This window comes from Oryza glaberrima, chromosome 9 (genome assembly GCF_000147395.1).
Source record: "Oryza glaberrima chromosome 9, OglaRS2, whole genome shotgun sequence".
NCBI lineage: Eukaryota > Viridiplantae > Streptophyta > Magnoliopsida > Poales > Poaceae > Oryza > Oryza glaberrima.
The window spans coordinates 14,318,745-14,341,307 of NC_068334.1; the positions used below are offsets into that span (position 1 = coordinate 14,318,745).

Consider the following 22,563-nt stretch of genomic DNA (forward strand, 5'->3'; position numbering starts at 1 on the left):
AGGAAAAGGTGATGGAAAAGCACGACCCATATAAAAAAAGAGCCTTTTCACTAGCCCGATAGCGCGCACAAAAGTTGATTGATCGATTAAAATTTTGCAGGCGACTGCAAAATAGCAAATGCGTTGTTTTTATGTAAAAGTTTGAATAATTTGTGTTACTCCTCTCAAAACTTAAAGAGAACTGTAAAGAAAGTAGCCAACTTGGTTGGTAACATATGACAAAGCCTGCATAGCGCATAAAGGAATAAGTTCACTTTAGGTCCGATCGAATATAAGTCGAGTTTGATTTGCATTCTTCGACCGCAAAACTGGGTACAAGACGTGCTCCAACTTCTAAAACTGGGCAAATCAAGTTCATCGGTAGCATTTGAGAGTGGTTTCCTACATGTCATCCTAGTTAGAAAAAAATAAAATAAAAAAGCAAAGGTCATGCGGGACCCACTTGTAAGTGGCCAACCACCGTCTTCAACTTTTGTCTACTCTCTCTCTTTAATCCTTGTGGTGGCGGCGGCAGGATCTCCTGGAGGTCGTGGCGAGGAAGGTGGACATGCCAGCAACAGAGGAGCTCGAGGAGGCCACGGCGACATGGGAGCTTGATGAGGCCAGCGAGAAGGGTGCTCGCCACGCTGTCCCCATTTGGCCCTCACCTCCCCCAATCTCCCCCGCTGTGCTCGTAGGCCGGCAACACCTTCACGGAGCCACCAGTGGACTTATTATTTCGTGCACAAACACATACTCCCTCTGTCCCATAAAAAACGAATCAAATCTAATATCGGATGTGACACATCTGTTACTAGGTTGGTTTTTTTATGGAACGGATGGAGTACGTGATACGCCCGATATGGTTTAGAAAGTTGCTCACACGGCCCAAAGAGCCCATAGAAGTTCGGCCTTTTGGGGCCAATTGGGAGCCCACCAAGGAGCAATTTTTATGGGTGGGCTTCGAGCCTTCCTTGTCCAGCGTGGGGCGGGGCACTCCCACATCCACCGCATCCCAAGCCGACGGCCGCGGTGGCGACCCGCCGAGTCGCCGACTCGCCGTCGCCGCGTGCCGGTGCCGTGTGGACCGGGAGCGCGCCGTGGCGCGGTTGAAGGGAGCCCCACCACACCCCCTTGAGTTCTTGTCGCCCACTCAGCCTCCCGTCGCTGCCGGCGTGGCGCCCACCCTAGGACGCCCGCCACCTGCTCGTGCAAATGCGAGAGCCAGAGCCGGCCACAGCGGTGCTACCCGTTTACGCGCATTGTCGTTGGGGGGAAGAGTGCGGTCATGATTCGCGTGTGCCTCCAGTACCGTCCTGTTGGCAGGCAGCAGAGCCGCTGCGGGGCTCCGGTCTCTGTCGTGGAGTCACGGAACTGCTACTTCGTCGGATCCTTCATGGAGATTCAGGTACCAACCTCTCAAATTTAGCTGGTTTACAACTGAACCAAGGTGAATTTGGTGATGATTGTTCAATGTTCAGTAGATATATGTCTGATTATCACGTAGTAGTAGGATTGTAGGAGTTGTTTTTCCCTTCTTGAGGATCTTCCCCAACCAAGTCAAATTTCTTTGCAGGGAACAAATGGTGCAATTTTCTCGTTCCGAAGAAGTTGACAGCACAGAAGGAAACTCACACGCTTGTGCATATGGATCACTTCCACTATAATTCTATAAAGGTCAGAATTAGTATTTGCTAATTTATCTTGTAGGTAGTTACTGATAAGGCTAGGAATTAGCTGCTTTGGAAAGGTAGTGGCATGCTGGCATGCGTTCTCTTGTTGCGTAAGCTCATGGGAACAGCATGCAACTCTAAATATAAATAGCATGCACAATCTTCTTAAGAACAGGCATATCTTTGATGGTGGAATAGTGCCAGAAATGTGTAAACTGAATATCATTCTTTTAGTTAGGAACACAAAAGGGGGCAAATGAAACATTCTCAACTCTCAAAGAGTGCCCCACTAGATTTGGTTAAAAGGGCTGGCATGATGTACCTAACAAATCATTTAAGAACTGTCTTAGACATGTAGGCAGATCTTTCTAGCCACACAGTCCTGCAATATCACAATGTGCTAATTATTCTTTGACACTTTCTTGATCACCTAGATGTCAAAAAAAGGAGTGAGTGTCATAGGTAGAGTTTTCTGGCCCACCGCTCGTGCGAAGCAGCAAAGGTCACTCTCCTAGGCTGAAATTTATATTCCCCATAAAAATATACAATTGCAGTGTTGCATCATAGGCCAAACCGTTGAAATTCTGATGTGTGAATCATATGTGAACCTTTTGAAAGCTGGAATTTTTTGCTGGACATATATAGGGGCGAGTATGCATGTTTGGCATGATGAATGGACCCCATGTATATACCCTGTGAAGTCGGGTCCTGATGGCAACAGGCCAGATAAATGACGTCTCCATGAGAGTTCAGTTAGTTGAGGCCAGCTTATGTGTTCTTCAGGGGTATGTCTATTGCTCCCAACTCCCAAGTTATTGCCACGCATGCAAAATATTACGTGAATGGTACTCCCTCCGTTTCAGGTTATAAGACGTTTTGACTTTGGTCAAAGTCAAACTGCTTTTAAGTTTGATCAAGTTTGTAGAAAAAAATAGTAATATTTTCAACCCAAGACAAATTTATTATGAAAATATATTTAATTATTGATTTGATGAAACTAATTTAGTATTATAAATATTACTATATTTACCTATAAACTTAGTCAAATTTGAAATAGTTTGACTTTGACCAAAGTCAAACTGAGGGCTAGGAAAAAAAATCACATAAACCCCTAGAATGACAAGAAACTGAAATAACCCAGAGAGATATGACTACGTGAGATAAACAGACCATCAATAATTCCGTCCTCCTTTTGTATTCCTTGTCCTTGTGGGAGGGAGAAGTTACTTCTTCTGAATTTTCTCTTCTTTATAATGTTTTGGTTTAGGCCCAAAGCCTCAAATTAGCTAGGCCATCTAACTGGATTATGCTAGCTTAAACAGTTTTATCAACAGAGATCTACCTGGTCCAAACTTGCTTCTTATCTAGCCAGATTAGCCTCGCAACTGAACACACTAAATCAATTTTTGCATGTTGCTTAACAGGCTCCAGTTTTGGTTTTTATCGTTTTAATCACTTCCCTGTTGAGAACACTGTATGGAATGGAAACCAAGCTGATTCTGTCCATGCATCCTGCAGGCTGCCTGGCAAACACCACACACCACTCACCGGTGCAACCCGCAAGTGCAGCCGTGTGCAGGTGGAAGACGATCAGTATTAGGGGAGCTTAAGATTTTGAAAATCAGTTGGTGAGAAGCTCACGGGTGAGAATCTGGAGACTTTAGTTCATTTTTTGAATTCTAAAACTATAACTTCTCAAAATCAGAGTGAAAATTTGGACTGTTTGGAGGAAGCTTTTGGTATCTGCAGATTCCAGAAAAATCTCTAGCTGCGAGAAGCTCTCCCAAATAGGCTCAAAACCCGCAGTTAGCTGGCGTGCGCCAAGCCCCTCCTACATTCCGGTGCGCGCGCGCCAGCGCCCGGAGCCCACCGCGAGTCGTCGAATGTGCGCAGAGCCCCGTCCCTTTCGTCCGATCCCTCGGCGACTTGCTTCCCCGGCCGGCAGCCTACTCATCATGCACGAACCCATCGCCCCAAAAAAGAGCCGCGCATCGTGCGCAGCATAATCATAGCTATCGCTGAAACGCCTGCACCTTCCCCTCCTCCTCCATTCGCTTACCTCGCCATTGACATCGCATCAGCTCTTCTCCATCTGTATCTGTCCGTTTTTCTTTCATCCATCTCCGTCTTTTCGTGCAACTCTCCAGCTTCAGCTTCAGTGCCTTCTCTCTACCAAGTACGTGAAGAAGAGCTTCATCTATGCCTCTACTGGATCAGAGATGCTAGCTAGCGCTCTAGCTAGCTGCTAGCAAGGAGCGCACCAGCAAGGGCACCACCACTGGCTTAAGTACATGGCTTTAGGGGAGAGGACGAGGGCGAGGGCTCCTCCCATGGTCGTGCGGCGCACGGCCGTCCTCCTCCTCCTACATCTCGTGCTCGTCATCGCCGCAGCGGCTGCCGCGGTGGATGGGCGTCGGCCAGCCGAGGCGATCGTCGGCGGGTGGCGGCGGCGGCGGCGGCTCCTGATGCAGGAGAAGGCCACGCTGCTGGCCTTGAAGCGGGGCTTCACGTTGCTGTCGCCGAAGCTGCTTGCTGATTGGAACGACTCCAACACCGACGTGTGCGGCTTCACCGGCGTCGCCTGCGACCGGAGGCGGCAGCACGTCGTCGGCCTTCAGCTCTCCAACATGAGCATCAACGGCTCCATCCCGCCGGCGCTCGCCCAGCTGCCGCACCTCCGGTACCTCGACCTGTCCGACAACCACATCTCCGGCGCCGTCCCCTCATTCCTCAGCAACCTCACGCAACTCCTGATGCTCGACATGTCCGAAAATCAACTCTCCGGCGCCATCCCGCTGTCTTTCAGCAACCTCACGCAACTCCGGAAGCTCGACATATCGAAAAATCAGCTCTCCGGCGCCATCCCACCGTCCTTCGGCAACCTCACGAACCTCGAGATCCTTGATATGTCCATCAATGTTCTCACAGGCCGAATCCCAGAAGAGCTCTCCAACATCGGCAAGCTCAAAGGCCTCAACCTCGGCCAGAACAACCTCGTCGGCAGCATACCGGCGTCATTCACCCAGCTGAAGAACTTGTTCTACCTCAGCCTCGAGAAGAACTCCTTGTCAGGTTCTATCCCCGCCACGATCTTCACAAATTGCACGCAAATGGGTGTATTCGACCTCGGCGACAACAACATCACCGGCGAGATCCCCGGCGACGCCTCGGATAGCCTTTCCGACAGTTTCGCCGTCCTTAATCTCTACTCCAACAGCCTCACCGGGAGGCTTCCGCGGTGGCTCGCCAACTGCACTTTTCTCTACCTGCTGGACGTGGAGAATAACTCGCTCGCCGACGATCTGCCGACCGCCATCATCTCCGGCTTGCGCAACCTCAGGTACCTGCATTTGTCGAACAACGTCCATTTCGCGAGCGGCGACGGCAACACCAACCTGGGGCCCTTCTTCGCCGCGGTGTCGAACTGTACCAGCATACTGGAGATCGAGGCCGGAGCACTGGGGATCGGCGGGCGGCTGCCAAGCTTGCTCGGCTCGCTGCTGCCGCCTAACATGTCACACCTCAACCTGGAGCTCAACGCCATCGAAGGCCCGATCCCCGCCGACATCGGCGACGTGATAAACATCACGCTGATGAACCTGTCGAGCAACCTGCTCAACGGGACGATCCCGACGTCCATCTGCTGGCTGCCGAATCTGCAGCAGCTCGACCTGTCCCGCAACTCGCTCACCGGCCCCGTGCCGGCGTGCATCAGCAACGCCACGAGCCTCGGCGAGCTGGACCTGTCGAGCAACGCGCTGTCGGGGAGCATCCCGAGCAGCATCGGCAGCCTGAAGCTGTCCTACCTCTCCCTGCACAGGAACCAGCTGTCCGGCGAGATACCGGCGAGCCTCGGCCAGCATCTCGGCATTGTGCGGCTCGACCTCTCCAGCAACCGACTGACCGGCGAGATACCTGACGCCGTCGCCGGCATTGTCCAGATGTCGCTGAACCTCTCTCGTAACCTGCTCGGCGGCCGGCTGCCGAGGGGGCTCAGCAGGTTGCAGATGGCGGAGGTCATCGACCTGTCATGGAACAATCTCACCGGCGCGATCTTCCCGGAGCTCGGCGCCTGCGCCGAGCTGCAGGTCCTCGACCTGTCGCACAACTTGCTCACCGGCGTCCTCCCGTCGTCGCTCGACGGCCTCGAGAGCATCGAGCGCCTCGACGTCTCCGACAACTCCCTCACCGGCGAGATCCCGCAGAGCCTGACCAAATGCACGACGCTCACCTACCTCAACCTGTCGTACAACGACCTCGCCGGCGTCGTGCCCACCGCCAGCGTCTTCGCCAACTTCACCTCGACGTCGTACCTCGGCAACCCGCGGCTCTGCGGCGCCGTGCTCGGGCGCCGCTGCGGGAGGCGACACCGGTGGTACCAATCCCGGAAGTTCTTGGTCGTGATGTGCATCTGCGCCGCCGTGCTGGCGTTCATGCTGACGATCCTCTGCGCGGTCAGCATCCGGAAGATCCGGGAGCGGCTGGCGGCGGTGCGGGAGGAGTTCAGGAGGGGCGGACGCCGCGGCGGCGGCGGCTCGTCGCCGGTGATGAAGTACAAGTTCCCGCGGATCACGTACCGGGAGCTGGTCGAGGCGACGGAGGAGTTCAGCCCGGACCGGCTCGTCGGCACGGGCAGCTACGGCCGCGTGTACCGCGGCACGCTGCGCGACGGCACCATGGTCGCCGTGAAGGTGCTCCAGCTGCAGTCCGGGAACTCCACCAAGAGCTTCAACCGCGAGTGCCAGGTGCTGAAGCGCATCCGCCACCGGAACCTCATGCGGATCGTCACGGCGTGCAGCCTGCCGGACTTCAAGGCGCTGGTGCTGCCGTTCATGGCGAACGGCAGCCTCGAGCGGTGCCTCTACGCGGGGCCGCCGGCCGGCGAGCTGAGCCTCGTGCAGCGCGTCAACATCTGCAGCGACATCGCCGAGGGGATGGCCTACCTGCACCACCACTCCCCGGTCAAGGTCATCCACTGCGACCTCAAGCCCAGCAACGTGCTCATCAACGACGACATGACCGCTCTCGTCTCCGACTTCGGCATCTCCCGCCTCGTCATGAGCGTCGGCGGCGTCGCCAACGCCGCCGACGTCGGCGCCTCCACCGCCAACATGCTCTGCGGCTCCATCGGATACATTCCTCCAGGTAAATTAACCATCATCATCAAGCAAACTCATCATCATTTTTTCTCATGACGAATTCTAATCGATTCGATTCCGAAGAGTATGGGTATGGCTCGAACCCGACGACGAAGGGCGACGTGTACAGCTTCGGCGTGCTGGTGCTGGAGATGGTGACGAGGAAGAAGCCGATCGACGACATGTTCGACGCGGGGCTGAGCTTGCACAAGTGGGTGAAGAACCACTACCACGGCCGGGCCGACGCGGTGGTCGACCCGGCGCTGGCGCGCATGGTGCGGGACCAGACGCCGGAGGTCAGGAGGATGTCCGACGTGGCCATCGGCGAGCTGCTGGAGCTCGGCATCCTCTGCACGCAGGAGAGCGCGGCCGTGCGCCCGACCATGATGGACGCCGCCGACGACCTGGACCGGCTCAAGCGGTACATCGGCGGTGAGACCACGGCCACGTTCGCGTCGTCGCTGGGCTTCTCATCCTCAACATTTGAAGATCTCGACGACTAGCAGCAGGCAGCAGCATTCCTAAGGACGCATATGAATCATGCATGATGTGTAAATAGCTAGGAATTTAGCTAAGAGGCAGGAAGATTATTTGTCAGGAAATTAAAGAAGTGTGCAATTTGTGCAGAAATATTGCGAGATTTATAGGATTCTTTGGAAGTATCTGATTAAATTTTGATGGAGTGATATCTTCGGTTATAGATATCGATAAATACATTAATCCCAGTGTGTAGCTGATTCAGTCGTATTGCTTATGCATGCTCTTCCTTCCTATCTCTGCGTCTGTTCAAACTGTATATGCTGCCTGAAGAACATGAACTCTAGACAACCATGCTAAATTGACTCTAGCTTAGCAAGAAACTGCAGTGTAATTAAATGAGAAGCAAAATTGCGAAAAGGTCGACTGAAAAAAAAATCTAATAGCTTTGACACCTTTCTTCTTAGGCTTTACAAAGAGGGTTAGGTCATGAATGACATGGTGTAGCTGCACATAAAATTTTCAGACCAAAATCTGGTCTATATGACTCTAAGCTCATTTATTAAGGAATAGGCTGGTGACAAAGCTGGTTATTGGAAAATTGTACACGCATCGTTGAGGTAAACCGAGCGTGCGATATGAGCACGTTTGAGGATGTGCTGTGCACTGGCAAACTAGCAATGCCTAAAATGGACCAGTCTAGCAAATATAATAGAGGGCAATAGCATGATCTTGCATACTATGCGGTTATGCAGATTATGCATATCATTGTTGCGCTCTTATCCAAATATTAGTCTACTAATGTTCCACTGATGAGGATTCTCATTGGATATTGTTAAAGGCTTTTTTTAGCATGTTCAGAGCAAGTTTAATAATATAGCCAATTACTAGATCCAATTCATCTATAGCCAATCTAATAGCTCATTCATACAATAATTACATACTACACTATTAATACCTTATCCTACCTATCATACACACATTGTATTTTGGAGTCCGTGCTACAGCTGGCTACAAATCTGTAGCCCGCTGCCCTTCTCTCTCCTTATTTATCTGCTTAAAATATGTTTGCAGCTGGCTTATAGCCTGCTATTGTACCTGCTCTCAGAGTGAAACCGATCATTGCCGAAACTTCTATCTACATTTTCCGGTGGCAAAGTATATTTTTGATAAACTTTACAAAAATATTGTATACTCGTCTTCTCTGCAGGATACTCTGTGACACTATATAATTCACTATATTTTCTTTCTTTCTTCCACAATGGCGGTCTACAAAGGTATTGTCCATGATATTTTGTTGTAAGATCCACTTCACCACATAAGCTATCTAGCATGCTATCGTCTGTTTTTTTTGTCCACTATCTCCGTTTTATAAATTAAGAAGTTTTATCCCAATACACCTTACCTTCCCATCCTCTATTACCATTTCTATTAATTAGATCCACTTTGATTTTTTCCTCACTACAAAGTTTTCACCAGATATAAGGATCCATTTATTTTAAGACAAAGAGTACATGGTATCGTGAGTATCCACTAACAAAAAGGACATATACACCATGGTCCATTCCATTTGCAAAACTTTCCAATCCCATCATAAATTCAGAATTCAAGATCCACTAGAGAATGAAAATTTGGCAATTGAACCCTTTTTAAAATCTTAATATAAGAACAGATCATGTCAAAACTTATTTCAGTAATAAACCATAACTTGAATACACATAGTATAATGACGCCAAAGTACAACATCTCAGCCAAAAAGGGTACGTTGCTACGAACATCGACACACTGGTGCGAAATTCCCATCAGCAAGGGCACCAAGGTAAATTGTGTTGACCTTATTTATAGGTTAAATAGATGATAAAGAATAACCGTGGAAAATCTTATCAATCAATCAATCATCAATCCTTCTCAAGCCGGCAATTTTACGGATACAGGTCGTTTGCAACTGACATGTGGGCCCCACAGCCCCTCGGACCCACATGTCAGTGAACATTACTGCAAGGGATCTCAATTGCAATTTTACCGGTTGTTGATTGGTCCACATGGCGTGCCAACGTTTAAGATAAATTCAGGAGTAATGAGGATAAAAAAATGCTAGGATATGTAAAAGGAGATTAATGAATAGAAATATCTAGATATATGCAATATTATGTGCATGAAATGAATGATCTAGATACATCCAGTCATGTGTGTGAAGTTAAAAACAAAAGGTAAATCCAATCTATATCAACGGGTCTCAGCTTTTAGTATCTGCCTTCTCTGTAACACACACAGACATCAACTAATCTCAAGCTAGCATTAATTGGACCACATGATGTTGTTAAATATTGAGATAAATCAAGCATTTACCGATGGGGGAAAAAAAAGAAAAACTCACTTGTGTAGGACAAGAAACAGAGAGAGAAGAGGTTAAGATATCAGAAATCTAGAACCTTCTCAAATATAAACTAAAATGGAGAAAGCGAGAGCCTTTAAAAATCTGAACTGCTGTCTTATTCTCCTTCGGTTACTCCAATACAGAAACCAGTAACAAAAATTCACAGGGCAAATTTATTAAAAAAAATCATAGGACAATTTAAAAGGAAAGAGGAAAAATTGATGGTAAACACATAAGGGGCCATATAGCGGCGCGCCAACAGGTACGCTACTTTTCTAGTCTTATCTTATCTTATCTTATACAGTGAAAGCAGCAAGCTTTTTCACACGAGGATGCGTCACATCAAAAGGTACACATACAATAAAAAAACAACAAATGGGCGTATGGTAATTTCCAGAGGTTTCTAGTGCCAAGAGAGGGGGCAAAGATAACAAAGAAATAAAAAAACTTGGAGGCTTCTAGTGATTTCTCATATAGCACAACTTAGCTAAATCTATAGTTAGTTTAGACCAATTGATACTTTGTAAATCAATTAACTCATGTTATAACCTTCTATAAACTAATATACCATACCGTATACAAAAGTTATTATATGGGATCAAAAGTCGCGCAGAGCGCAACTACGTGGCTAACATATGGTAAAAATCACATCCTAGGTAGAAACTTGTCGAGGTGTGATCCTTCCTAGCGGGAGGCTGTGAGGCTCCCCTTTGTGAGTTCGGCCAGGGGACCGGGTGCAATGCCAAGGAACGTGTGCTCACGCAAGCGAGGTGGATCCGCGGGGATTGGGCTTACGAGGTGGAAGGCGAGGGAATAAGAGAGAGGGATTATACAGGTTCGGGCCGCTATCAAGTGTAATACCCTACTCCTATTTGAGCGATGATCTTTGTGTGGTTACAAAGACTTCAGACCCTGGGAGTACCAGCTAGGGCTTGGCCGGCCTCTTCCCAGAACCCGGCTTTCTAAGAGACGTCCCCTTACTCGTAGGGCATGGTCCTCTTATAGAAGAAGGGGATACCACATGCATCGCCCCTACACTCTCCTCACAGGAAAGGGGCCCACATTGCCTATATTAAAAAGCATCCCATGCCTTGGGCCAGAAGCGATCCATGCAGCTGCCCTTGGGTGGCCCCCACTGAATCCTTTCGTCTGACACGGGGGACATCCCCTGTCATCCCCTATTAAACGTTTGACGACTTCGTGGGCACACGCGCGTGAGAGGTGGCGATCTGCATGTCCTCCCCTTGCGCATGATGGGACGGGGCATACCAGCCCCCACGCCGTCTGACACAAAGCGGGACGTGGGTGCGCTGCCACCTGTCCCATCCATCCATCACCGGGTCACAGACCGGTCAAAAAGCGGTCGCCAGGCGCACGTCCATCAGTGGGCGGCGCACGACCTGCCACGTCGCATTAAATGCGATGGGGGCGGTTGGAGCGCCGCCCATAAATGCGCCTGGCGAACGGCGCCCCGCCCGCTCAAGCCCCCACATGGCCGTCACGTGGTGCCCGAGCGAGGGCCTCGGGGGCGGTTCATCCCCTCGGGCCCGAGGGGTACGACAAGGTACCCCAAGCCCCCCCTCTCCCTTGAGGGGGACTGGGCCCGCCGTGCGCACCGCACAGGAAGGGCTTCCCTTCCCCCTAGTTCAGGTACCCTCGGGCCTATATCACCGACAAAACTTGAAACTTTTTTTTATATATAAAAGGTCTTAAAAAAATCTCAAAAAATCACACATGTAAGTAATGTGTAAACAAACAACCCTACAAAGTTGCACGAACAAATTCAACTTCCTTTATGAGATATAAAATTAACAAATCATAGAGGAAAGCCACTGTCCTCTTTTTCTCCAATGTTTCTCAATTTTATATCTCATAAACGGAATTGAGTTTATTTTTGGAACTTTAAATGGTTGTCTAATATCAACTTAGCTATTTGTGTGATCTCTTTCAAAAGATCAGCTGTTTAGCTGGGAGGGGGTGTAGGATAAAGCTGTCCTATATATGATATCCAAGAATTAAAAAAAAACACTGGCTAGTAAAGTGTAAAAAAAGAAATGTCATAAAATAGAAACAACAACAAAAATATTGCTGGAGTGTCAAACATGCCTCGTCCACATATATGCACAAACTTCGCAACACCGCACTAAGCTCTAATTATTGCTCGGATGGCGCTATTATATATAAGTGAGGTCAGCGCCAAGCTTAATAGCGCTAAACCTTACGGATAGGGATTTCGTGACAATGTGATAATGTTCTAAGCGCTAAAAGGTATGTGCGCGGATACATTATACTTCAGCGTCATCCTCGACGATGTTGAATTGTGATTTATTTCTAAAATAATTTCTTGGCACGGTTCTTTTTTTTAATAAGTTAAAAAAAAACCCTAAATTGTCAAAATTTCGGCCACTAGTTGGGATATTCTGATCTGATCCCTCATCACCGCTAGCAGATCTCTGTAATCTCACCACTGAAGCACTGCTGATCAGCAGCCACCACCACCGGTCACCCCTGCAGGCCTGCAGCTGCTCCAACGGCTTTCCCCCTCCGTCACCCACTCCCTATCCGCCTATCCCATCCCAAAACCTCCTCTCCCCTCCCCCCCCGGCAGCCGCCGCCTCCAAAGTTCTCTGCTTTCGTCACCGCCAGCCTCCCTCCAAGGTAAACCACAGCACCGAATGTGAATCTTGCAGTTCGCGAGCTGACCAGCTGATCTTTTTGTAAAGAATCGTTTGGTCCTGCACCTCGCTGATCGCGGTCTGTTTCGTTGTTTTGCTATGATGCGCAGGTATTGTTCGATCCGGATTAGTGAGTCTATGCCCTTGTCCGGATCCGAATGGCTGCCCTGCGGATCTGCACGCCGGGTGGTGGTGCTCCGGAGGCCAGAAGAGGCAGTCTTGCTGCTGCCGGGAGCGCGGTTCAGCATGGACCGGATTTGATCGGGTTCAGTTCTTGGGTGCTGCCAATCAGCGCCGGATATGCCGTGGACCGGAGGCACGCAGCAGCTGGTGGAGTTGCCGCATGCCATGGGCTCTCGTGTGCTGACAGTGGGAGGAGGAAGAATCATCCCAGGGCAAGTCTGGTGAATGGTGTGGTTTCATCTCTGGAGGACAGTAGCGGCGGGGAGCCTGCGCTATGCGTATCTGATTCACCTGAAGACGCTAGCTCCAGTGGAAAAGTGTTGTCCGATTTGCGTCGGGACATGGTGGATGGTATTAGTGGTATTCCAAGAATTTCTGCGGGAAAGAAGAAGGGGATGAAGTTCAGGAGAAGAGGGCAGGGTGGAAATAGATTGACACGGCGTAGTGCTCCGAGGCGTGCCAGTGGAAAGAGTGGGCAAGATCAGAGGATTTTGTTGAGCGAGGATGATATTGCTGCAATTTTGTCCAGTGTTACCCATGAATCTAGCATCGAGGAGTGCAATTCTGTTCTCATCCGTCTCGAGAAGCATAGTGATAAGACAGCTCTTGGTTTCTTTGAGTGGATGAAGGCTAATGGAAAGCTGAAGGGAAATGCTGAGGCGTATCACCTAGCGCTTCAAGCGATCGCCTGGAAGGAGGATTGGGAAGCAGCTGGACAGTTGCTTCATGAAATGGTTGCTGATTCGGGTTGCGCTCTGGATGCTCAAGCATTTAATGGGCTTATATATGTTTGTGCCAAACGGAGGCTTGTTGACTGGGGAACAAAGTGGTTTCATATGATGCTTGAAAGAGATGTGCAGCCGAATGTGTCTACAGTTGGTATGCTTATGGGACTTTACCAGAGGATTGGGAACCTTCCAGAAGCTGAATTCACTTTTGCTAAAATGAGGAAATGTGGCATTAAGTGTGTTAATGCCTACTCAGCTATGGTTACTTTGTATGCACGGTTAGGCCATTTTGCCAAATCTGAGGAGGTTATTACTCTAATGAATAATGATGAAGTAGTTCCGAACATGGAAAATTGGTTAGTGCGGCTAAATGCTTATTGTCAACAAGGCAAAATGGAAGAAGCCGAATTGGTATTGAAGTCCTTGGTAGATGAAGGAATTGCTCTGAATGTTGTGGCATACAATACGGTAATTACAGGTTATGGAAAAGTTTCTGACATGCAGAAGGCAATGGAAGTGTTTGATAGGCTTAAGAGTGCAGGTTTAGCTCCTGATGAAACAACCTATAGATCAATGATTGAAGGTTTTGGTAGAGCAGACAAATACAAACAGGCAATTTTATACTACAGGAAACTCCGAAACTCTGGATTTAAACCAAATGCATCCAACTTTTACACAATGATTAACTTGCTAGCAAGACATGATGACAGTGAAGGTGCAACAGAGATTCTCGAGGACATGCGGGCAGCAGGCTGCCAGTGTTCATCGATTGTCACTGTTCTTGTCCGAGCATATGGGTCAGTAGGAAGGATGCATAAAGTTCTTCAGATTCTAAAAGCATGCTTCTATAAGAAGATTTTGTTTGATGCCACCTCATGCTCTATTTTAGTAACAGGATTCGTTCAAAATTCTCTAGTAGAAGAAGCTATGCGTGTTTTGCGCGAAAAGAAGTGGAAAGATTCTGATTTTGAAGACAATTTATATCATATCTTGATCTGTTCTTGCAAAGAGGCTGGCTGTTGTGATGATGCTGTCAGGATATATAATCAGATGCCTAAGTCGGCAACACATCCAAATCTGCGTATTTGTTGCAGTATGATTGATGTTTTCAGCATCATGGAGAGATTCACTGATGCTGAAGCTTTATATCTTGAACTGAAAGCATCATCCTGTGTTCTTGACATGATTGCCTACAGCGTAATTGTGAGGATGTATACTAAAGCTGGGCGACCAGAAGATGCCTGTTTGGTTTTGGAAGACATGGAGAAACAAAAGGAAATAGTTCCTGATAAGTACCTTTTCCTTGACATGCTTCGGACTTACCAAAAATGTGGCCTACTCGAGAAATTATCTGATACATATTACTGGATACTAAAGAGTCAAGTTGAATTGGATGAAGCCATGTACAACTGCATTATAAACTGTTGTGGGCGGGCAATACCGGTTGATGAGCTCTCAAGAATTTTTGATGAAATGATTCAACAAGGGCACTTGGCCAACACTGTTACCCTCAATGTATTGCTAGACATATATGGAAAAGCCGGGCTTTTTAATAAGGCAGAAAAGGTATTTCTCATGGCTCGCAAGCAGGGTATGGCAGATATCATATCATACAATACCATTATTGCCGCGCATGCAAAAAATGGGGATTTTCGTAGCATGATTTATTTCGTCCAGAGGATGCAAGAGGCAGGGTTCCCTGTTTCTCTGGAGGCGTACAACTGTATGCTGGATGCTTACGGTAAGGCAGGACAGTTGGAGGAGTTTGCTGCTGTTCTGCAAAAAATGGAGAGAGCAGGATGCGAGTTTGATCACTATACTTACAACATTATGATCAATATATACGGGAGAAAGGGTTGGATCGAAGGAGTTGCAAACGTTCTTGCGGAGCTAAAGAGCCGTGGTGGCGAGCCAGATCTGTACAGTTACAACACCTTGATAAAAGCATACGGGATAGCAGGAATGCCTGAAGATGCTGTTAAACTGATGCAGGAGATGAGGATTAAAGGCATTGCCGCTGACCGAGTAACCTATACTAACCTTATAGCTGCTCTACAGAGGAATGAGAATTTCCTGGAAGCAGTTAAGTGGTCTCTCTGGATGAAGCAAACTGGAGTTGCTGCAACTCGAACATGATGTGCCTAAGAATTCAGAGTTTTGGTTGCATGCAAATTCTGGCATCCGCACACGTTTATATTTCATCTTTCAGTAGAGTACATACATACATGTGAGTGACATTGTACAGAGAACTATTTCTGATTGTTCTACACATCCTATGGGTACCGGAGATTCAGAAAAACCTCCTACCTTTCCATTCTCTTACAAGATGAAACTCAATCAGTGGATAGCAAGATAGGAACTTTTATCATACCAATCATACAATTGTAAATTTTTTACCAAAACTGGTTTGAACTTCTGATAATAATGATCAAAGATTCATTGAGAAACCCAAGTTCAATGTCCATTGTACCCTCTCATGTCTGTCAATCTGTCATTGTAAAATCTGTGCGCTTTCTGCGGTCTCAATTCAGGCAACTTTTCCCGCTTGATTTTGACGTACCTGACCAAATGTTTTCGGTCAGTTTGTAGTTGTATGGCCTTGTTAGTTACCCAAAATTTTTTCCCAAAACATCACATCTAATCTTCGTATACATGCATGGAGCATTAAATATAGATAAAAATAAAAATTAATTGCACAATTAGGGGGAAATCGCAAAACAAATTTTTTAGCCTAATTAGTTCATGATTAGCCATAAGTGCTACAGTAACCTACATATGCTAATGACGGATTAATTAGACTCAAAAGATTCGACTCGCTGTTTCCAGGCGAGTTATGAAATTAGTTTTTTTATTTGTGTCCGAAAACCCTTTTCGACATTCAGTTAAACATTCGATGTAACACCTAAAATTTTTCCTTTCACGGAAGACCCGATCTCCAAATTTCAACCTTTCGTAGTACTACTAAACGGTCAAAAAAAAAAAAAGATGTGACGGCAATTCCACTTCCTTTGACTATCCATACTAAAAAGTCAAAAAAAATTTGCCGAAAATGTCAGCAACACCTCGTCGCCTCCATGCCTTTTAGTCAACGCCTCGCCTTGTTCAGATGCAGCAGGTGAGGTGAGAGCTCCACCTCCCGGAGCTCGAGGCTTCCCCGGTGAACACCTCCTCCCGGACAAATAAACTAATCCAAATGCCGACCTCGCTTCCGGTGCTCGAGCTCATCGGCGAGGCGTCCGCACGTGCGCCAAGAACTCCTCATGAGCAGGTGAGGTGATCCTTCAAGAAACCAGCAAAAGAAATCCAAGGTCAATGCCGGAAGAACAACAAGAAGCGGAAGAGGGGATCGCCGGCGGCGGCGGCGGATGGGCGAGCACGGCGCTGCAGCCGGTGCGGTGGCTGCGGATGCTGTGCCGGGAGCTGGGCGCGACGTTCGTCGCCGGCGTGGTGCTGGTGTACGGGCTGAGCCAGGGGTTCGCCGGGTCCTTCTTCCGCGTGGCGTCGGACTACTACTGGAAGGACGTGCAGCGGGTGCAGCCGGCCACCGTGCAGCTCCTCTCCGCCGTCTTCTTCATCCCCTGGGTCCTCAAGCCCCTCTGGGGGATCATGACCGACGTCTTCCCCGTCCGCGGCTACCGCCGCCGCCCCTACTTCCTCTTCGCAGGTCAGCCACTGGAATCCTGCATCTCAAAATGATGAGATTGATGATCTTTAGTTGGCGTGCATAAATAGTAGAGATTAGAGAATCTTATCAGTAGATAGAGTATGCGCACAGTTAAAGAACAAAAAAAATTGTGAAGATTTTAGCAATATGCTTGCTGGTAAGAACATCCTGAATTCCTCCTGTGTCCATAATGTCGTAGAAATTTTAGTTGTGGTGGCATATTTGGTACTCCCTCCGTCCCATAATATAAGAACCTAGGGTCCCAGATTCGTAGTACTAGGAAATGTCCCATCCAGCCCTAGGTTCTTATATTATGGGACGGAGGGAGTATTTGGTAGGCATAGTAAGTTCTTAAATGATATTTGGGGTCTGATGTGGTGGTAATTGAAAACATAGTGCTAGTTCAGCTTTTTCAAAAGGTTCAGGGGATTGCTGGGGGTAGAGAATTGATAACACAACGAGTGCTTGGTGATAGTACATACTTTTAGACTTTGTAGAGAGAGGTTGAGTGGAGACTGGAGAGGTAGTTCCAGGCACGGGCAGGAACTGTTTATGCTAGGTATCAGCAGCTCATTGGATGGAATTGGGGATGAAGATGTGTTGGTTCAACTACCATGTGGATTTCGTTTGGGACTTTGGATATTTGATGATATATGCATTGTTTATTGGAGGTCTAACCAGATCTTAATTAGTAGGTGCAAGATTTGGTGTAAGATGTTATCTTGCCAATTCTTAGAACAATTGAAGTATCAATGTGATGTATCTGTGATATTGCACTTTACAAATTGCTGGGCATGATCATTTTAACAATTCCTTGCTGTAGTAAGTTTTTAAAGTGAGTCTGAGAAAGTAGCAAACATGGAACATGGAGCATAAGCAATTTTCATTTTATTACAGGGAATTAGGGATCAACCAGCATGGTCACATATTGATCAGAAACTTATATGTTATCATTTTGTCGATTTCTCCAGCAGTTATAAACTTGACAAATAAATCCCATTTATTTCTGGTGCTGACAGGAGTACTTGGAACGGCTTCAGCTGCTATTGTTACCATGGTTAATGGACTACCGATGACTTCCGCTATACTTTCCTTTGTGGGGATATCAACAGCAGTTGCCATAGCAGATGTTACAATAGATGCATGCATTGCGAAGAATGGTATTGATAAGCCATCATTAGTCCCAGACATGCAAAGCCTTTGTGCATTCTCATCATCTCTAGGTGCACTTATTGGGTATGCTACAAGTGGAATGTTTGTCCACCATCTTGGGGCACAGGTCAATTACAGCCTAAATTCTTGAAGCTTATTGAATTGCCAAGTTCCATTTTTTGGTATGTTGCTTCATTGATAATTTAAATTTTGTATGATTCTTTTTGTAGGGTGCATTAGGTGTGATGGCTTTACCTCCTGCAACGTTGGTTTTTCTAGGATTTTTCATATATGAGCTGAAAATGTATCAGCATAATGTGAAAGAGAAGGTATGCCGAAGTGAAAAGCAATATTGTTCTATCTACTTGTGACAGTTTTATTTGTGTGCATTGAAATTTTGTTCCCTTTACTTGTGACATTTTTTATTTGCCTGCATTGAAATTTTGTTCCATTTAATTATGATATTTTTTTGTTTTCCTGCATTGAAATTTACCAAGTTTTGAATATCAATATATATTTTTGGTGTCTTCATATGGTCGTACAGATAGAGGATGGTTTATCTGATATCGCTGCATGCCACTTGGCTTAGCCAAGCTGAGACGAGTGGCTTGTGTATTGTTCTTCTGAGATGTGTAACATATTAGCAAAGTTCACAATAAAATGAAACTGATGCTTCAGTGACTGAGATTCATCACAGGTCTTGTTAAAGCAACTAAGACCTTTACGGATTGAATCCCAAGTAAACACAGACAGTGAACTCAATAGGCTGTAAAGCATAGGCAGAAACCAAGTATATCTTAATATATGGTATAACAATGAAAGAAATACACAATATATAGTTTCTCACCGAGATGCTAATGTGCAGGTTTTGAATAAGGTTCATATGGCAGTGAAAGGGATGGCTCAGACAATAAAGTACCCAGTAGTGTGGAAGCCATCCCTGTACATGTTTCTTTCCCTGGCGCTTAGTATCAGCACTCATGAGGGACAGTTCTACTGGTATACTAGCAAGGAACCACCTAATCCTGGATTTTCTCAGGTAAATGTTTTTGTTTTTTACCTGCCTGCTTAATCCTATCGCTGATTAGCATATTTGTTGGATAAAAGGCCTAATCCAAGTCCATATTGGAAGTTTGAAACAATAGCACATGGTTTTGGACTGGGAAAACCAAGTTTACAATGTGCCCCCAAGTACTCTTCTTTTTGCTCTCAACACTTCTACACATAATACAGAAGTACAAAACGCAGGGACATCATAGGCATACAGATGTTCTTTAAAACAGCAACTACCTTCATTTCTTCTCAAGTTCATATCATGTCTTTATGATGCTACCTTTTTTTTTTTCTCAGGGTTTGTTTATACTTGTCAATAAGATAATACAAGTGAGGTGCAATAGGATATGTTGAATTGGTCATACACACTAATCACCAATCACTTTCAAGCAACAGAAAATAACACAATCAAGGTATATCAGGAAGGAAACCTAGACAAAAGTGTGCCCTTTCCTTCAAACTGGGAATCTAGTATGCACTCACACGGGTTATGTCCCCACAATCTTGCTTGGTCCACAATGCTGTCCTCACTGTCTGTAACAGATGCCTTATATAAGATAGACTATGTTATCCCAAAAATATTTCTTCACCTTATCTCAGAATCTAAGCCTGGCACATAACAATTAGTCCTAATCTCCATGATCTAAGAGCTTATAATGAATAGATAGTACACAATCTCCATGTTCAAGCGTTGCATGGAAACTTTACAATGGCATTGTTCCTTAAAGCTTAGGCAGTCAGGCCCCATTTGGAGAGCTGGGTTTTCTCCAGATTCCTAGACATTTATACAAATATAAAGTCAGGGCATGATGAGTATGTTTTGTGAATAGCGAAAGCAAATGCATAAAGCATCCCTCACAAAGGATAAAAGAAGACTGTTGATCATGAAAAATTCACACTTGTTATAGGGTGAATGGAGATTAGCATCAGTAGTTCAATCCCTTCTGATATAGTAATTATCTTGCTTAATCTAAAGGAATCTGATCTAATCCCTTTCTATCAGACAAGTTCTAAGGGTATCATAAGTGTAAATTAAACAATGAAAAAAGACGCATGTACAAAAAAGATTCTTACAAACAGTTTACAAGTAGTAGTCTGGGATAAGATCAATTGTGGTCATAGTTTACTGCGGCATAATATTTGTTGTCATCTCTTCCCTCCTTTTTTTTTCTTTTTTAATGAACATAAGCTATATACTTCCTAGTTATACAGAAGCATTCTTAAAATAATTGTATTGATATAATTATCTAAGATCAATAGATCTTCCTTTATCTTAAAAAGACATAAACAGTTTCCAAATATTTCTTTTTTCACTTAATCTAACCAGTTTTTGTTAAACAAGTGCTAACTGCTAAGGGCGTCATAAGAGTAAATTAAATTAAACAATGGAAAAGGACGCATGTACAACAAGATTCTTACGAACAGTTTACAAGTAGTAGTTTGGGATAAGATCAATTGTGGTCATAGTCTACTGCTGCCTAATATTTGTTGTCAAATTTTCCCAATTCTTTTTCTTTTTTAATAATCATAAGCTATGTGCATCCTACTTATACAGAAATGTTCTTAACGATACGATTATCTAAGATCAATAAAGCTTTCCTTCATCTGAAAAGATACAAACAGCTTACAAAGATTTCTTTTTCGGCTTAATCCAACCGCATTTTGTTAAACAGGTGCTAAGGGTGTCAATAATGGATTGAGATCCTCTGACGTAAAGTCAGTGGAACGTGGTGACTGACATGTGGGCCCCACCGCTCTTGGGCCCACCTGTCAGTGACCACGTCCAGGGGCGAAGCCACATGTGGGGCAACTTGGGCTTGGGCTCCACATGTGGCAAAAATTTTCAATGGAGAAACACTGAAATTTACGTAGAATTTGCACACAAAATTTATAGCTATATGGTTTAGCCCTACTCTTGCTAAAATGCTGCCTCCGCCCCTGACCACGTCAGGGGGTAACTTTACGTCAGAGGATCCGTTTCCGTCAATAATGTTGTCACAAGATTAAAAATAGTACTCATCCCATTGCATATGCAGGAATTTGTTGGGATGGTCCATGCCATCGGCGCAGTTGCATCCATGGTGGGCGTCCTGGTGTACCACAAGTACCTCAAGGACTACCCTTTCCGGAGCATCCTCTTCTACGCGCAGCTGCTGTACGGCGTCTCCGGCCTCCTCGACCTCACCTTCGTGCTCCGGTGGAACCTCCTCCTCGGCGTGCCCGACGCCGCCTTCGTCACCCTGGAGGAGTGCTGCGCCCGCGTCGTCGGCCGCGTCAGGCTGATGCCGATGATGGTGCTCAGCACCAAGCTGTGCCCGCCGGGCGCCGAGGGCACCTTCTTCGCGCTGCTCATGTGCATCGACAGCGCCGGCATGCTGGCGGCCAAGGCCGGCGGCGCCGCCGTGCTGCGCGCGCTCCGGGTGACCAGGACCGACTTCGCCCGCCTCTGGCTCGCCGTCCTCGTCAGGAACCTGCTCCGGCTGTCCACGCTCGCCGCCATCTCGCTCGTCCCCACGGCCGACCAGACCGACGTGCTCCTGCCGCGCGACCTCCTCGCCGTCTCCGGCGACGGCTCTCCTCCCGCCGCCGGCGACGGCGACGACGAGGAGAGACTGCAGCTCGCGAAATTCGCTGATCACGTCGACGACGACGACGACGACGACTGAACATAGTTGATCATACGACATTGTTGCAGCGCGTTCTTGCATGCATCCTCAGACATTGTTGCAGCGCGTTCTTGCATGCATCCTGTCACTGTCAGGTGAGGATGCAGCTATAGTAGCTCTGATCAATCGATCAGATAGATTCGTTGATTCGTTCATGGCGAGCGCATGCATGTCTCTGATGAGACGTTGCCAGGTGACAGAAATGGCATCTCTCTCTGTACGGGCAACCCGGAGTGGAAAGATGAGCTGGGATGTACGGATTCTGTTTTCTGTTCAGTTTGGTTAGCATAGGAGGATTCTACAGAAAAAAAAAAGGGAGAATTTGATACTAAACTCTGGATTTGTTTTAGAAAAGATGCTGAACTTTGGGTTCTATCTCAGGTTGCAGCACATCTCTACTTTATAAGTAAGTTATAACAACTGGGAATATATATAGTAGACTATATATACACAGATTTGTTATTCATTGATCATCTGATTTCTTGCTCATCCTTACTTGATATCCTCATCATGGAATGCTTTCTAAGGTTCGTGCTCTGTTGGCTTTCTAGGTTTCTCCGACAACGGTGGCAATGGTGGCCATCTCCTGTTTGAAAGTGATGATTGGCTGATGAAATGAAATGGGATGACTCACTTAATTAACGTGATACATTAATATTTTAAAAGATAATTAATTAATAACTAGGAACAAGCGGATGGAAAATAAGTAGAAAAACATGTTTTATAGGCATGAAGTAAATAATCCATAAATAATACGAGCCAATAATCTGCCAAAAAAAGTTCCGAACTAGCCATATA

At 46.6% G+C, this 22,563-nt stretch overlaps 3 protein-coding genes across 5 annotated transcripts; all 3 read left to right on the forward strand.

Annotated features, from left to right (window-relative positions):
- Positions 1 to 972: 972 nt before the first annotated feature.
- LOC127785305 (putative leucine-rich repeat receptor-like serine/threonine-protein kinase At2g24130) lies at positions 973 to 7,528 on the forward strand. Of its 2 annotated transcripts, XM_052312743.1 has the most exons (5): positions 973 to 1,387; positions 1,556 to 1,656; positions 2,298 to 2,437; positions 3,171 to 6,797; positions 6,875 to 7,528. In XM_052312743.1, exons 4-5 carry the CDS (start codon positions 3,944 to 3,946, stop codon positions 7,291 to 7,293), a joined length of 3,273 nt encoding a protein of 1,090 aa, XP_052168703.1. In that variant the 5' UTR covers positions 973 to 1,387; positions 1,556 to 1,656; positions 2,298 to 2,437; positions 3,171 to 3,943; the 3' UTR covers positions 7,294 to 7,528. The 2 variants fall into 2 exon arrangements, with proteins under 2 accessions (XP_052168703.1, XP_052168704.1); XM_052312744.1 differs by lacking the exon at positions 2,298 to 2,437.
- Positions 7,529 to 12,111: 4,583 nt separating this feature from the next.
- LOC127785230 (pentatricopeptide repeat-containing protein At4g30825, chloroplastic) lies at positions 12,112 to 15,809 on the forward strand. Its single transcript, XM_052312662.1, has 2 exons — positions 12,112 to 12,302; positions 12,430 to 15,809. Exon 2 carries the CDS (start codon positions 12,478 to 12,480, stop codon positions 15,364 to 15,366), a length of 2,889 nt encoding a protein of 962 aa, XP_052168622.1. The 5' UTR covers positions 12,112 to 12,302; positions 12,430 to 12,477; the 3' UTR covers positions 15,367 to 15,809.
- Positions 15,810 to 16,217: 408 nt separating this feature from the next.
- LOC127783980 (probable folate-biopterin transporter 6) lies at positions 16,218 to 22,563 on the forward strand. Of its 2 annotated transcripts, XR_008019415.1 has the most exons (6): positions 16,218 to 16,894; positions 17,914 to 18,173; positions 18,277 to 18,375; positions 18,912 to 19,085; positions 21,136 to 22,171; positions 22,317 to 22,563. XR_008019415.1 is itself a non-coding variant. In XM_052311147.1 (5 exons), the coding sequence occupies exons 1-5, from the start codon at positions 16,543 to 16,545 to the stop codon at positions 21,763 to 21,765; spliced, it is 1,515 nt and encodes a 504-aa protein (XP_052167107.1). In that variant the 5' UTR covers positions 16,218 to 16,542; the 3' UTR covers positions 21,766 to 22,238. The 2 variants fall into 2 exon arrangements, 1 of the variants encoding a protein (XP_052167107.1); XM_052311147.1 differs by lacking the exon at positions 22,317 to 22,563 and having other exon boundaries at positions 21,136 to 22,238.